The sequence below is a fragment of the Vanellus vanellus genome (assembly GCF_965231255.1).
Source record: "Vanellus vanellus genome assembly, chromosome: 6".
In the NCBI taxonomy this organism is placed as follows: domain Eukaryota; kingdom Metazoa; phylum Chordata; class Aves; order Charadriiformes; family Charadriidae; genus Vanellus; species Vanellus vanellus.
This window is the reverse complement of record NC_138911.1, coordinates 44,557,625-44,573,723: the sequence shown is the minus strand read 5'-3', so window position 1 is coordinate 44,573,723 and position 16,099 is coordinate 44,557,625. Positions and strand designations below refer to the sequence as shown.

The following is a 16,099-nucleotide window of genomic DNA, read 5'->3' as shown; positions in this document are numbered from 1 at the left end:
ATTCTAAGTTTCAGGCTGGAATGAAGTTTTCAGAGTGGAGCTCTTAAGTCCTAAAGATAGGGGTCAGAAGGGAAACAACGCAAGGGTGTGAAATACGCTGTTGCTGCTACAACGTCAACTCTGCTGGGTAATTTTTCTCAAATTACCAAAGAAAGGAAATATGAAGTGTGATGTCACTTTCTTCAAACACAAACACATCTCAGCAAGACTGCGAGTCTTTTTCTCCTAAAGAATAACTGAAAAAACAAAAATACGAGAAGCAGACATTCCTTTGTGAGGACAAAGTTAATAAAACATTTTATTTGGGAAGTAGACATGATATGATTGGAGTTTGAAGGTGCACTTAGCTCTGTTCTAATGTTTTAAATTTGACAACACTTGTCAAAAGATGTTAAAAATTGTTTTGTGGTCCAACGAGTCACTCGGCAAGAATAATTTTTAAGCAGCTTTTCTTTTTGTTTCAGTTAAAATTAAAATCCATGCTGTGTAATCCTTGGAGTCAATCTGTAATTAAGGGGATTTGAAGAGAGACCACGCACCGCATTAATGATAAAATTTAATATCTGTTTTAATACTCTAACATAAGAAAAAAACCCTAAGCAACATGCAAAAAAGCAATCATCTCCTTATTTTGTGCGAATGCAGCATATATACAGCATTACTATGTCTAGCAGCAATGCTGTATTTGATGTCAGCTTTTTGTTTATAGACCAAATGTTTCAGGATTTAGCATCTACAGAGCTTAAAACTGCATCTGTTTGAAAGTTGGCACTCAGCTTTAATAGGCTAGATAAACAGATTTTATTTTATCTAGTTTGGAAAACCAGTGTTTTTGTTGTTACTGTTGTACAGCAATTCCAAACGGAAGGAGCTATCGGCAGCCTTTGCAAGGTTTCAGTCACTCTCCTCTCAGCCGCTCTCTCCTCCAATACCCAAGACAATTACAGCTCAACTGTAAGAAATAGGAGCAGATAAGCAGTGAAGCCCAATTCATTTTATGTGATATTCTTAAATGCTTAAAAGTCTATCACTTTGTTGTAACGTGTTAATGTTTGGTATACTGAGTCTCTCCTCTAGACTATATGCAAGGAAAAAGTTCGAAATCCCTTTGTCTTCAAAGTGCAGCTAGTTGCAACCAAGTAGTGTATTCAAACCATTTACTCAGTTGTTTAACAATGGAGGCAAACACAGTTCCATTTTTAAACTAGAAACCTGCACGAAATAGTTTCATCCTTTCAGAAGAAGAGATGAAGGACTAAAGTACCAGGGCAATGAGGTATTTTAGGATTCATTCATTTTTTTCCAAAGAACTCAGTAAGAAGCATGGTTAAAGTAGAGGTGCTTTTAATGAGATTTTGGGTGGAAAGGTTTTGAAGGGATATGATTTTTTTTCACTGAGAAAGGATAATAGATTCTTTTAACATAGACATCAAAGATTTTTTGCTGTTAAAACATCTTCTGGCCCGAGCTCTTGTGAAAGAACTAGCAAAGCATCACTGTATACTTACCGGATCTTGCTGTATCGTGTAAGATACCTAGTTTATGAAAACAAATTTGAACAGAATTTCCTCTGATCTCGGAATACTGTCATAGCCTAAACGTGTGTCTAACAGCCTAAGGCGTCACAGATTTGGGACCTAGTCCCAGTAAAATTGAAGTGCATGTGGAACTCACAAGCGTCTAGATTAAAGCAAGAAAGGGTTCATTTCTTCTCAAAATGTAGATCCTACTACAGTAACTATTAACATCAGCAGGAGTGCTGTCCAGCAGTCGCTGCTATGTATATGGACAGAATCAGACCTAATCTACAAGATTAGCTTCAGCGTTTGAAAGCCTCATCCAAATGATGCTTCTAATGTAAAAATAGTTTAAATGTTATTGATTTTTTAAAAATAAGTTATCGCAGTTTGTCAAAATGCGTGGCGAACGTATTTGTAAAGAATGAACTCTATGTGCAAGTCACACCATTGCCATCTTACTAACCCCTCCAGCATAGCAGGTATTTCTTTAATAAACAAATGAGCATCAAAATAATCATCTTGACTGTGACCCACAAAGAAATGGCAAACTTATGAAACTGTGCGGAATCCGAATATGTCTAGTATACACTACAGCCTTGAGAAAAAAAGGCTTAAGGGACACTTTATCACCATGTTCCAGTATTTAAAGGGTGGCTACAAAGAAGATGGAGGCTCCCTTTTTACAAGGAGTTACACGGAAAAGACGAGGGGTAATGGGTACAGGTTACTCCTAGGGAGCTTCTGATTGGACTCAAGAGGAAAGTTTTTCACAATAAGAACAATATGCCATCAGAATAATCTCCCCAGGGAAGCTGTGGATTTCCCAGCATTGGGCACTTTCTAGATTCAGCTGGACAGGGTGCTGGGCCATCTTGTCTAGATGGCGCTTTTGCCAAGAAAGGTTGGACCAGCTGATCCTTGAGGTCCCTTCCACCTGGTATTCTATGATTCTACGATAGTAAAACTGTAAAAAGATGAAATCTGTTCTTGAGTGGAGAATCAATTCTGGAGATGGAAAATCCAGTATCAACCAACACAGTTCAGAAAATGAAGTCCCGGCAGGCTTCTTTATATTTTGAATCTAACGAGAAAATGACATTCGGGTCTTTGAGTTTAATTTTACACTGCAAATTTTGCTGCATAGCAGCTTAACACAATCACCAATTCACATTAATACCGTGTTCAGGCAATGTGATATACACTTATTCACTATTGCACAATAGCATTTGTTACTTCAGCTTCCTATCCAAAGTTTAAAGACAGCTCTTTTCTAATTACACCTTTTTATCATTTTTTCTTTGCAAGATATATTTACCTTACCACAAAGGAAGGCTGAATTTTGGAAATAACAACATAGCTGGCTGAATGTTGGAGGCATAAGAGACTGAAGTTTTAATTGCAAATGTATTTTACAGGAGAAATCAGACTTTCTTTAAGTGTTTTCAGTGAATAACTCATTTTTTGTGAAAGCCTAATGAGCAATTTTGATCAAACTACATAACAGAGTTATCCATGCAGTGTTTCTAAATATGAAGATAAACCTAATATATGTTGAGTTGAAATCCTAATGCATTGATATAGTTCTGCTGATGTGAAGATTACTTCATATCTTTCAAGTCTTCAAACAATAAAAAACACAGCTAAGTATTTCATATGCCAAAATCCTATCCATGATTGTGTTAATCAGTAAAACTAATATTAATTTACTTTCTGAATAGATGGTACACCAGTATGCCTGCACAGGTTTTTTATGGTTAAGGTCTGGAAACTTAGAATTACTGATTTGTACTATCAAACCTACTACTTGAACCCTAATGTATAACTTACTATTCTGAATCTTATTCTTAGAGAAAAGCTGAAGTCCAGCGGCCAGTCCATAATCTCATGAGAAAAGCTGGGGAGATCTACTGGAAGAGTGAGGTGAGCAATATTTTACTTCATAAAGGCCAGTTTCATAGAAGAAAAATAAAAAGATCAAAATAAATCCAAGCCCATTCATTCCTTCTGCTCTTCAAGCATTCTCCTAATGACCTGTATACTACTAGGATAGAAACACGCACCTACTGCACACAAGGAGTACATCTCTTCCCCGTAGCGACCTGAATATGTGAACAGCAGAGTCCACTTTTCCTTTACACCCCTAAGTGACCACACACATAGAAGTCAAATCATGATTTAGCTCTTATTTATGCAGAAAAGAAAGGGATTCTGAAAAGCCTCTCGGTGATCTAGGAGCACAAGTTCCCTAACATCAAAAACATGCCCCTGCACCAGGCTACATAAATAGAAGGGAATTAAAAAGGACAAGCAAAATGAGTCCTTACTCGTCTGAGTAAATGATGGCTGAGCACCAAACTGCACTTTCTGGACATGGGCTCTTTTGACTTCATCTCATTCTAAAACCTAAAGAAGCTTCTCACCTAGGAGCAGAACAGGAGAGACTTTCAGATTACAGTAAAAAGATAAATAAGAGCAAACATATCACCTTGAGGCTTCTGAATCAAGGCCAGTCTGCAGCCTCATGACCATACTAAAACCTAAAGTTTTGGTGTCTTCCTTTACCATGTGTCCCCCTTCTACTCTGACCCGTACTTCAAATGACCACTTATATGCAAAATGCTAGGAAAGTCTTCTCCAATTCTGAACAGAAATTTGGATAAACTTAAACATACAAAGATGCAGTTTGAGTAAATACCTAAAGTTCTGAAATATTTATACTGATCCTTTATCCTATCCCTGGTTTCCTCTACCCAAGATCTAAAGTAGATTCTATCAATTCTGAGAGGCGTTTCAGATAAGGAGGTCATGGATGGGTCAGAGCAAGACCTTTGCTATTTAATGACCCTGTAGCTTGCCTTTTGCACAACAGCTTAGGTTACTACCTTTTATACATTTTGTTGTAGGACAAATAAGTGATATGTCATCATGCACTCAGGCTCAAGATTTTGTTTACAGTTGCTGCTCAAACAAAAGAGGATAATTTTCCTCTGCAGCATAAAAAAACGAAGGGTGTACAGTAAGACACTGAAAAAATGATTGAAAATTAAGATTTACCAGACTTTCTGCATGTATGAATAACAGATTTCATGTGGAGAAAGAAACAAGATTTATGAAACAGAAAATAATATATAACAATGTCATTCCTCCTCTTCATTCATTAAATCTGGTATCTTGTCTCCAGCATCATTTAATACTCAGTATTCTCAGTATTCTGAGAAACGAAACACTTGGCTAAATATTTTTGTTACTTCCTTTGTTTTACTATGTTACTGTGCTGGTAGATACTTTGAAAACTATGCCAGTGAAGATTAGGGACAATATTATTAATATAAATGAATGCTAAGGTCTTCTTTAAACATTGCAGAAAAGAGTTACTCTTTCACGTACAAAATGGCTTCAGATTTAGAATCTCTTAACTATGTTTGGAAATATGTTTTATAGGATCAGAAAGTGGTAGGCGAAGGAAAGAGTCCTAGTTTTCTTACAGTAAGTCTGATACTTTAGGCTTCATGTTTGTTTTAAATTAGGTGAACATATGCCCTTCATTCCTGATCCATGTAATCCCGAAATGAAGACAAAGAACATCAAAGAACCTCAGACAAAGGTTCACAGCAGTACACTATTGACGTGTTATTGGGCAGGAGGAAGAAAACCCATGACTAGGGTGATAAACTATACTATTGGAGATGGTAATGAAGCTTATCAGTACAGTTAAATAGAGTTTTTGTGTTTATAAGTATTCCCCTCTGCATATAAGTAGCTTTTCTAACTTGATTGTGGTTTCTATGATATCTTTTGCTTACGTACCAGAATCTGTGATTCCAATTTACAAGATACTGATGAATTCCAGTGTATTTCTGAACACACCAATTTTTTTATCATCGGTTTAAGGCATGGGTGTCACCTTGATGAAGATAAGGAAAGAAAGAGTAGGTAGCAGAGAGTTTTCTGTCTGGCCACAGGATGCCTCCATAGTTTGTTCCACCTTTTGGAACTTCAGAACCTTTGTTTATTTCAGGATATGTTTTTCTAGAATACATATATCTGAGATCTGCCCCAGGCACATAAACTATTCCATGAAAGAGATGACTCTTTGCATACCAAAAGTGAGGACGTGGAAGCAGTCTAGATAACTGTAAGAATGATCATCCAGATTTAGAGTAACCTGAAACCAAAATATTGCATTCCAAGAACCTGCTGCCTTCATCAGAAATAATACTCTACTAATTGGAAGTAGTAACAGACCTCACGAGAAGACAATTTCCATCTATGAAATGGAAACCAAAAAATAATAGACTCAGCCAAAGGGTTTGAATGACCATATCATCCCCAATGACAAAGGGACATTCATAGTTTATACAGTTTGTTGATATTTAAGATTGTCAAGGGTAACCTGGTGCCAAAAAGGATTTGAAGGCTGTCAAATAAAAAGCAACAGACCTCCAAGGAATTTTTAGTGGTGCAGATGAAAGCTGACATCAAACTCAAAGTGCGAATGAGTAATGGATTCCTTAATGCTTAGAACTGAATCAAAGTTCAATACATATATTGCTTTGATTAGAGATGTTCAGCATGTGTTAACAGGAGAGAAGGAAGACTTACACTCCTCAGGCAAGGTGAAGAAACTTTTAGCCAAGACGCTGTTTGTTCAGCCTATCAAGACACAATCGGTGCCATTCTTGTGCAGCTATTTACAGGCAATATGAAGCACACTAAAATTCCTTATGACATACAGTGCTCTAGACAAGCATGATTAATTAGACAGACACAACTCTTCTCTGGACCATTTTCAGGACAAATGCTGTTTTGCCAATAAATGTTCGCTCTCATCCATATATTACTTTGCTTTGAAACAATTCTGAAAGACTTGAGGTCACAGTAAGTAACACCACTGCTTGGTCTCCTTTCATTTGAACAGAGACCAAGAAATCCTGAGTAGCTGCTGTGCAGAACACTCTGTACACACAGGGCGACCATGCCAGACAGTGCTGTCAGTGAAAGGACAGCCCTACAGACACAGGAAGGTGGCCACTGCAATCGAGGAAGCTAAGACAAGAAATTGGGTATGTCTATTTGTTCAATTTGAAAATGACCCAAGGCTTGAACAAGTTCAAAATTCTGGCCCGCAGCAACGCCTTAGTGAACCAAGAACATTATAAATGGCACTGCTGACTACGCGCACAGCCACTTAGCGCCAGCTGGCCACTGAAAATCATGCAGGTACTAATGTTACCAAGAATCATCTCTCTTCGACTTCCAGGTAGATAATGTTTCATATAAATCAGATTTGTCAGACTCTGGAAGCCTGTGTTTCTAAAGGAACTCTGGACAATTTCACTCTCAGTGAATTGTAAGTGTCTCATCTCAAAATTTATTTCCCATCAGCGGAAAACTTTGTATTATTTGCTTATGGTACATTTAAGCAGTTATTTTAACTTTCAACTCCCTATACAAAATAAGATTTTTTTGGTCAATGAATACGAATGCCTATCAGTGCTAAAACATTAATTACCAGATGGGAGGAGACCGTCACTAAGAATGTAGTTGTCACTTGTGAACAACTTTTCTGTTAAGATCTGCAAATAAAGCCTACCAGCCTGGATGGCTACAAAAAACAATTATCAAAACTGGCCACTGAAAGTGATACTAGTAGATCAAATCTCTGAACTTAGCCTGTTGACTCATGGTCAAATACATGTGCTAAATTAGTCACTTCCTGCCTATAGGACATACACGTAAGCGAACTGTTACAGTCCTAAACATATGACAGCAAATGAAGGAGAAATCCCTGGCTGCGAATCTCCGAACCTGAACTGACCAGAGGACCAGTTTATGACATTTGGCTCAAAGGAAAAACTGGGTCCAAGGAAACTTCAAATAACTCCTTTAAAGACCACTTGACCAGCGCTCACATTTTTTCCACTGGAATTGAGGGGTCATTGCGGAATTATGAGTTATTTTCTCCCTCTCCATACGTACAGATAACCAGGCGGGTTATCAGAAGTCCGTAGCAATAGCTTTTGGAGACACTGCAACTTAAGCAGAAAGGAATGCAGAAAATTAATATTGAAGTGGAACATGGACAGCATTATTTCTGCAGGAGTTGTACACAGCCCCATTTTAGTGTTCATTTATGGCACGATGCACCGGCTTACACTGATATCCTCTGAGGTATACAGTACTATTTAATAACACCAGCCATAAAGTGACTAATCATGTTTCTAGCATGGATAAGAGCCGAACAGTCTTGGGTCTTACCTTAGTGACACCCTTTAAGACCTTGTGATTAAGTGCTTTTGGGTGCAGCACAAGCAAAGGCTCTGTTCAATGGCAATTAAGATTGCAACTGTGTCTACTCTGTCTGATAAAGTGTCTAGGAAGCAGCAACTGAAAAAAAACGTGCATTCTTATCCACATCCAGATTGCCAGCAACCACGTTTTACTAGGTCTATTATTTCCACCTCCACTATGTACATAAAAGCAATGACTATTCAAACTTTAGCAAACTTCCACTCTAAAAATTAACAGTGATCTCATGTGCTTTATAACAAGTTTTACTGATGGGGTAGCAAACTTGTCCCTCACATTGCCCAGACATTTAAATGAGGGCACACACTGCTTTAGGGTAGCTACTGGAGAGTGAAATGAACTCATTGCTTTCTATAACCTGAACCGGACAACTATCCTGAAAGCAGAAGAAGAGAAGCGGCACCTTTCTTGGGAGAAGAAAATGAACTACTGAAATAGCTCTTGCACAAAGTTAGAGATTGCAGCTTGCTTTGATAAATCCTTTGGTATTTTATCCTCCTGTAAGTTATTGGAAGAATAGCATGAAGAAACTTTCAGCATTAGTTGTAAGAACATATTATTTGCTGGAGATAACCTCCAAGAAACCTGTTAACTATTCCCATTGCTCCTGAAACATTCCTCAGTTTCAGAAAAATAGATACAGATCATAAGTAAATGCAAGGGCCGCACGTATCTCCTCCCACTGATCAGCAGATCTGCAGTCTACTTTTTGTCCCCTTCTACTTCCAACATGAAGCTGGCATCCCAGTCTTCAAACATACCTATAAATTCATTTGCATATGCGATAGCAGCCCCTTTTACAGGTAGCAGCACATGACATCCAAAATGAAAAGCATGATTGCTTTAGGGTTAACTCCAGAGTGCAAGCTCTCAAACAGCTTTCACAGGTTGATATTCTCTGTTAGATACAGAGGGAACAGTGCATACTGGCCAGAGGAATTCCCAGCAAAATGTGAGAGAAGTGGGTGAATTGTCCATCATATGAATACTGGCGAGCTGCTTCATTAAAAATAATAAAAAAAAAAAACAACAACAAAACCAACAAAGAAACAACTATTCTGAGGTAAGCATAATACTTCAAATTTTTTTAAATGCTATGAATGAAAATGCTTTTTTTTATTGCTCAGAAACAATAACACCATGCCAAGAAGTAGATCAACAGCATGTTTTATGCTCTTTGTGGAACAATGTTCAGTTACTTTGTAGAGCAGAAACTGGAGAAAGGTGTAACACCCACTTCATCAGTGGATAACATAGCTATTCATCTGTTAGCTTTAAAATATTGGTATCAGCAGCTGATTTCTACCACTCACGCAGCACCGCAGTTAATACTGGTGTGACAGTTGGAAAGGCTGAAGTCACCAGAGTGGTGTTCTGGATGTGGCTGGGCCTTGCCACGTTCAAAACATATGTTTTAGGTTTCCAGTAAATCTACCTGATCTCTGTTGCCTCATGTAACATGATTATGGAAGTACGGAAAGGCTTTTCTCCAAGAGTTTTCTATGATACAATTGATAACTCTAAGAAAATGTAAAAATTGTATGCTGAACTGGAATTCAAATAAAAGAGATGAGACTGGCATCTCGCAGTTTCCCACCACCAGTTCAGGCAAGTTTCCCTGGATTACAGAGCATTTCAAATGCATGCGGCTCTATCTGAAACCTATCAGAGGCTTCATAGCTATAAACCAGCTCTACGCTAATTAAAATGAAGCTCTGAAGCTCTAAACATAAAAACGTTGTCAGAATTACTTTTTTTTTTTTTGCAGGTAAGGGCCACAGTTACCATCTTCTGAAAGAAGCACTTTATTACATAGTCAATATAATGCCTAAATAGCATGCATCCTCCGTGCTTTTCAACAGTAGAAAACATTTTAAACTTCATGTTAAAGCTTTTCTTAAACTTTAAGCTCTCATGACACCAGATTCTCCTGGGATCATGCTCTTCATGAACGATGCGTTGACTAGTCAGCTTGATTTGTTTCTGTGGTTGGCATTGCCAAGCAGATACGGAAAATGGTTTCTACTCTAAGAATCTGGAAAATTCTGGGAATCAAAACAGAGCTTAATACAGTTTATGACAAGCATCAGGAAGTAGTTAAATTAGTCTTCTAGAGTAGCTTTTCCATCGGCATCATCACTGGAACAACTATCAAACTGCTATGCATTGTGGATTTCTAGCCATTTACACAATTCTTACATTTCAGCAGAAAGCAGATGGCACTCAGGTATAATTGCTTTATGACACTACTGTAGATGAATTTCTGTTCTGACAGCTCTTGCCTCTGACTAAATTTATGATATTCTTAATAAAACCATGGAAGCATGTAGGATGCATTCTACAGAAAAATCACAATTAAAAAGATAAGTCAGAAAAACATAACAAAACAAGCCAATCATAACCAAAGATTAACACCTTAACGGCTCTGAAGGAGATTAATAACCTTTACAAGCTCTAATGACATTGCACTTGGCTGGAGTAAATTCATATAGTCACTGAAGGGCACCTGATTTGTGTATCATCATGAAAGAGCCTGTCCTCCATTTTGAGAGTTTGGCTCGGAAGTAAAATTAGTATGTCTCTTTGGTCTTTAAAGCAGATTAATAGCCATTTTAAGAAGAACATACCACCTAATTAATAATTAAAAAATAAGTCAGCCGTGTGAAAAAAAAGTTGCCTCTCTTTATGTTTCATTCAAATCCAGTTAAGCATTTTCCATGAATTTTCACATTAAGTTATTTGTTTTACAAGACTTATTTCCTATTCTTCTTCAACTGAGTAGAGAGGACATTTTGCCAGTGTGAATCTTTATTTTTCTTCAGGAAAATTTATTACTTGAAACTCCGCATTTTAAAACTAATTTATTACTTGAAACTCCGCATTTTAAAACTACACACTGCAAAGCCAACAACAATAAAATGATCCACAACAGTATTTGAATACTAGTGCAAAAACAACAATTCTTCAACTTTTCTATGTTTAATTGAATCAGCTACTTCAGCGTATTGTGGGAATACATTTATCAGAACCAGTAGAGACCAAATGTTAATTATGAAGACCAAGCACAAATGAATAATCTTACGTATAGACCCTGACACATTAGAACTGCAAAGCGCTCTGCAGATCTTATTTTATGAAAATGTACTAAGAGCGCAAATGTATAGGCCCTTAGGAAGCAATTATCCCTAAAAGATTTAGCTATAATTCAATCGGAAATATTATAAGAGATTTTTTTAAATGATTTCAAAAGAAGAGGATTATTTTACTTTAACTATGGAAATAGGGGCCCGCATGCTTCTCTCAATGACCTCTGTGCAGTTGTGGGCATTGCCTGGAGGGAAGATTTGAAATTGTCCTTTTCGCTCAATTAATACAATATCCTATGACCAAAACCAACGTTATAAAAATTAGGAGTATTAGCTTATTATTGTGGGACTTAACGGCCCACATCACTATAAAGAACGTTCTATGCAATAAGTACATTAAATATGGAAATTTTAAGTCATGTACTGCTAGTATATATGACAGAGATTAGCTAAGAAGTCCTATCTTACCAAAGACATGCAGATGTTATATCGCACAGTAAGACGAAATGGCACAGTGTAGGTCTAGACAGCATGCCTTCTGTGTCATGTTTTATTTGTCACATGATCCTCAAGTATGACACGGGATCTAAAAGCGCGTGGAAACAAAAGTATGCAAGAGTGCTTGCATCATCTTTGTGATTCCCAGGTCCTGGATCTGGCCAATTTACTGCCACCACACCTCTCCCACAGTTGCAATCTGTCTCTGCTGCTTTGCCTCACTCGGGAGTCTACAGGCTGCTACTGCCTCAAAGCAGGGTGACAGCAGCCCTGTGAGCTAATACAACTAAAAATAAAGCCGAAAGCTTGCAGCTTATCTTACCTATTAGACTATACTCTCATTGGAACGAAGTAGGTTTCTTGTGGATTGGTCTTACGCTTTTTTCCTTCTGAGCAACTCACTATCGTGAGATGATTTTAAAAAGTAAGAGAGAAAAAATAGCCTGTTGCGTTCCGTTGTTAAGTGCAGTTCAGGACCCTATAGAGGCAATGACCTCATCTTTTATCACAAACTTTTATGCCATCCTTAATCTAGATGATCCCGATTACTGTATTTTTATTCGGTTAAGATTGCAAGTATTCTTGCACCACATATGATGTTTACACTTGTTACTGTAAAGCAGACCAAATTCCTCATCTGCCACCTATCACAAAATACATCTTTTGCCAAACTGAATCAGACAATATTAAGAGAGTAGGGAAAATTAATTTAAAAAAAAAACAACACAACTTTCTTAACAGAAACTGTCCTGGATAGACAGAGAAGGAATACCTGGATAGACAGAGAAGGAAGACTCCTTCTGCAGGACAGGTGTTTACATCTGAATTAACAACACATAGCGCAGTTCCCAGTTAGCACATGGAGGTGGTTAAAGTAAACGTAGTTCTCTGCGTCACAGCGAAAATAAAAACAGTTGTGCCTGATATTTAACTCTGCACCACAGAGACAAATGGCCAGTCATATTTCTATGAAAAAATGAGATGACCAGAGGGTGACCTGCAGCGGGGAGGAGACGGGAGGGGATTCTTGGGTCTGTACATTTGTTCTGTGTGTAGCACTTACGGTGGCTACTGAGCGCATACAAGAAGCGGGAGGCAGCAGCTAAGAAAAAAGAGGGTTTCTCAGGGAGGTGTGTGCCAAGGCCCCACAGTGCGTTACCTGTCAGCAGGCTCCAGGTGGGTATTTTGGCACCAGTCACACCCAACTCTAACGGAGTCGCTGACACGACTTTCAGCCCTACCAGCCAATCCATATGCTCTAGGCTGTAGCTATACTAAAAACGAGCGATGAGCTTTTAATTTACATGGGTGCTCAGGTCAGGATGAGTGTTCATATGCTATATATGAAAGCCAACTACTATTGCCAATATTTCATATGGGCATTTTAAAGTTTAAGGTCAAGAATTCAACTTAACCCATCGGCCTTTTAAAAAGTACTCTGACAGACCTGTCCTCTCTGTAGGTAACATTAATATCAACTGAGACAAACTCTATGGAGGTACAATATTACAAAAGTTCTACTTTACCAAAAAATTGAAAAGCATTCCTTTTTTCCTCCCCAGACTCTCATCTCTAAAAGACTATGACCAATTAACCTCTAACTTTGAAAAAAATAAAAAAATGCCTGTGACAGCCAGAAATTAAATTCTTTAAAGATTAGGTGCTGGGAGAGCAATATCAGGCTTAGAATGAAATCCTAGTAACACTCTGAACTATTAAGTCACTTCTTGCTCTGAAAATATAATTATTCTGTAAGCATTATGTCAGGCAATATTAAATCTAAAAAGTGCAGTTTCAAGAAAAGATCGCTGTTTTCTAACAGAAAGACTCTGTGCGTAATATTTTCAATGACACAGAGAAAACAAGTCAGCATGCAATTAATGAAAAACAATAAGTTCAGTAAGTAGCATGCTCGGCAAGCACTAACTTTTAGTGATACCAGACTCAAAACAATACTATTATTGTGGACAGAAACATCCCTGAATGCTTACGATGTCTATTTCTAGTCATCTGAGTATTGCACACCTGATTTTGTAATATTCATCATAGATTCTGATGGCAATTATAAACCCATGGAACATACACTGTTTGTGTGGCATGCAGCCTCTCTCTGTTTATTCATTATACTTTATTTACTGAAAAATGTCAAACTACACAAGGTTTTACCTTAATTCCTATACTTTGCATCGGTCAAGTTGTTGCATGAATAATGATGTTTCCCCAATATAAAAAAAAAAAAAAAAAAAAAAAAAAAGAGAAAAAGGAGGCAGAGGAAAATCTGCCTATAAATGAGATACGTTTGGATCCTACTGGCTAAATCAAACACAGTTTTAAGACGACAACACAGTATCAACAGAGTAACTTCTATATTTATATTGCCTCTCCACTACCCATAGAAGAGATTTTTAAGAATATAGTGGTTGAATAGGCGCGCACGGTGTTTGCACATCTTACCTGGCACAGTCTCTTATTCTGGCTAGCAGTGAAATTGCTGGTTATGTAGCTATCAATTCCACTGACGTTACAATTTCCCTTTCTCAAAGCAGCAATAACCTGTCACTTTACACTGTCCTTTCTCTGACCCTCTCCCGCCTGTCTGCTCATTTTTATTCTTATTGACAAGACTTATTATTCCTCCTCCCAATTCCAACTAGCTACCCTTTTGCAAATAGTAGTATCAACTATGTGGTCACTAGTAGTATAGGTCAACAATGTTATTAATATAGCACACACTGCTGGGAGCAGATCAAACAGCCATGCTTTAAAATATTAGTTTTGCAAAGGTACCGCGAGTCAAATAGTTGCAGTTTTCTTCACGTTATAAAATGTAGTATCGCAAGAACAGACCCCAAGAATTTAGCCTTAATTACCAGCCTAATAAGTGGGCGGATATGTTATTTTTCTCTTGTTGTTTTCATATACAAAATAAAATAAAACCATAACAGAAGGGTGCTGTATCTGTGTTTAAAGAAGGGGTTGTTGGCAAACACCATAGCTCACTTCTGCCGAAATGTACACAACTGATATATGCAGCCCAGAAAGCTGGCACCAGGGGCTTACAACCTTAATTTGCCTGCAAGAAGAAATGGAGATTTACCTTCAGAGCACGTTCTTGATTGTTTTCAGCAGTCAGATGTCTCGTGTTGTTTGCTGAAGTCTGGTTCTGCTCTTTCAGATGATGAAGCTCCTGCTCCAGCCGTTTGCACTGCAACGAGGAAAGAATCCCATTAAGTAGAGGAGTGTGGGCATATTTTTTTCAACAAGCCAAACGAATTAACGTAAATAACCCTATCACTATTTCTGCAGTAGAGGAAGCATCAGACAAAAGCAAGTTACAATCTCTGATCAGTACTAGAGCTACATTTTCTAAATGTGCATCATTTCAGTTTCTTCCTGGTCCAACTGTATGCCAAAAAAAGCCTAAGTTTAGTATCAGATAAAGACATTTTTCAGAATGTTTTAAAGTCTTAAAAATTACAAAGGTGACAGGTTAAAATTCTGCTCCTAGTTATGCCAATATAACAACGGATTTTGACTTTTATATATGAAGTAAGTGGATATAAAGGAAGCAGTACGTGCTTTTAGAAAAGCAAGCAAATTAAAGGCCCTCCTCCCAAATTGAGGACCCAGCCTTTTATCAGAAAATATACACGTAATTTTTATACTTGTCTTTTTCACACTAAGAGATGACTCTAAAGCCCAAACACACACGACATCTTGAAAGAAAAGCTTTAAGATTTTTTTTGTTTAAGTATTTAACTTAATGACAAAGAATGAAAAATTTAACATTTGCTACTGTGTGCATACACACATATACTTACTGCTGTCAGCCAAACATCTATTTTAAAGATTAAAGATCTGCAAATCGTGAGCTAAATTATATTTCATTGTTGTTTTTTTTTTGTTGTTGTTTTTGTTTGTTTGTTTTTACAGTAACCGTAAGAGGTCCTGCCCAGTTACCATGGTCTGACAGAGTAATTACTTGTCAGCAGACAGTTCATTGTGTTATTAAAAAAAAACTAAACTGTTTTACAAAAAAAGGCAGAGCAAAACAGACCAGAAAGATGTAGGGAACAACTGTTAGAACTAGGGAAAAACACAGTATTAACAGGAACATTTTAAAACAGTATATTACAAGCAAGTAGTCTGGGTATCACCACCAAAACCCAAAGACTCCGTTGGAACAAAAGAAAAAGTATTTTAATAGACACTTTCTGAAAGCACTAGTAAAAAAAGAGTGAAAATCGTGATATAATGCCCATGTAAGCACTGCTGTCTCATATGAAAGACCCGGAAACATCAATCTCGTGCTATCTTAGCGACTGTGGAAGACACAGAACTGAGCTTCCCATCAAGTGTATACAAGCTATTCCTGAGCAATTCAGTGCATGGGACAATGAAGCATGGCTCATGTCAACTCTAAAAAAAAGAAAAACTGTGAAACAGAGAGCCGTAGGAGTGCAAAAATTGTAACTGAGATCTAAGTAAAATAAGGAGTACTGAAGGATCTCGAGACAGAAATTTCAAAAGACATACGAATACATACACTTAAATACAAAATAAGTCTTTAACAATGTCCTGCACATCAGGTATCCAGCATAGTATACAAAACAGAAAGATTCCATCCTATATTTAAATAAGTTGCAAATAACTGTAGGTGTCCAGGAGTAATATTAAAAAAAATTC

At 37.5% G+C, this 16,099-nt stretch overlaps 1 protein-coding gene across 1 annotated transcript in view; it reads right to left on the bottom strand.

Moving 5' to 3' along the window:
- Positions 1–16,099, bottom strand: part of MIPOL1 (mirror-image polydactyly 1) — a 156,064-nt gene that overhangs the window by 81,251 nt on the left and 58,714 nt on the right. The window contains exon 8 of the mRNA XM_082485888.1: positions 14,511–14,618. Within this exon, the coding sequence (XP_082342014.1) occupies positions 14,511–14,618 (108 nt within the window). The remainder of the gene's footprint in view (positions 1–14,510; positions 14,619–16,099) is intronic.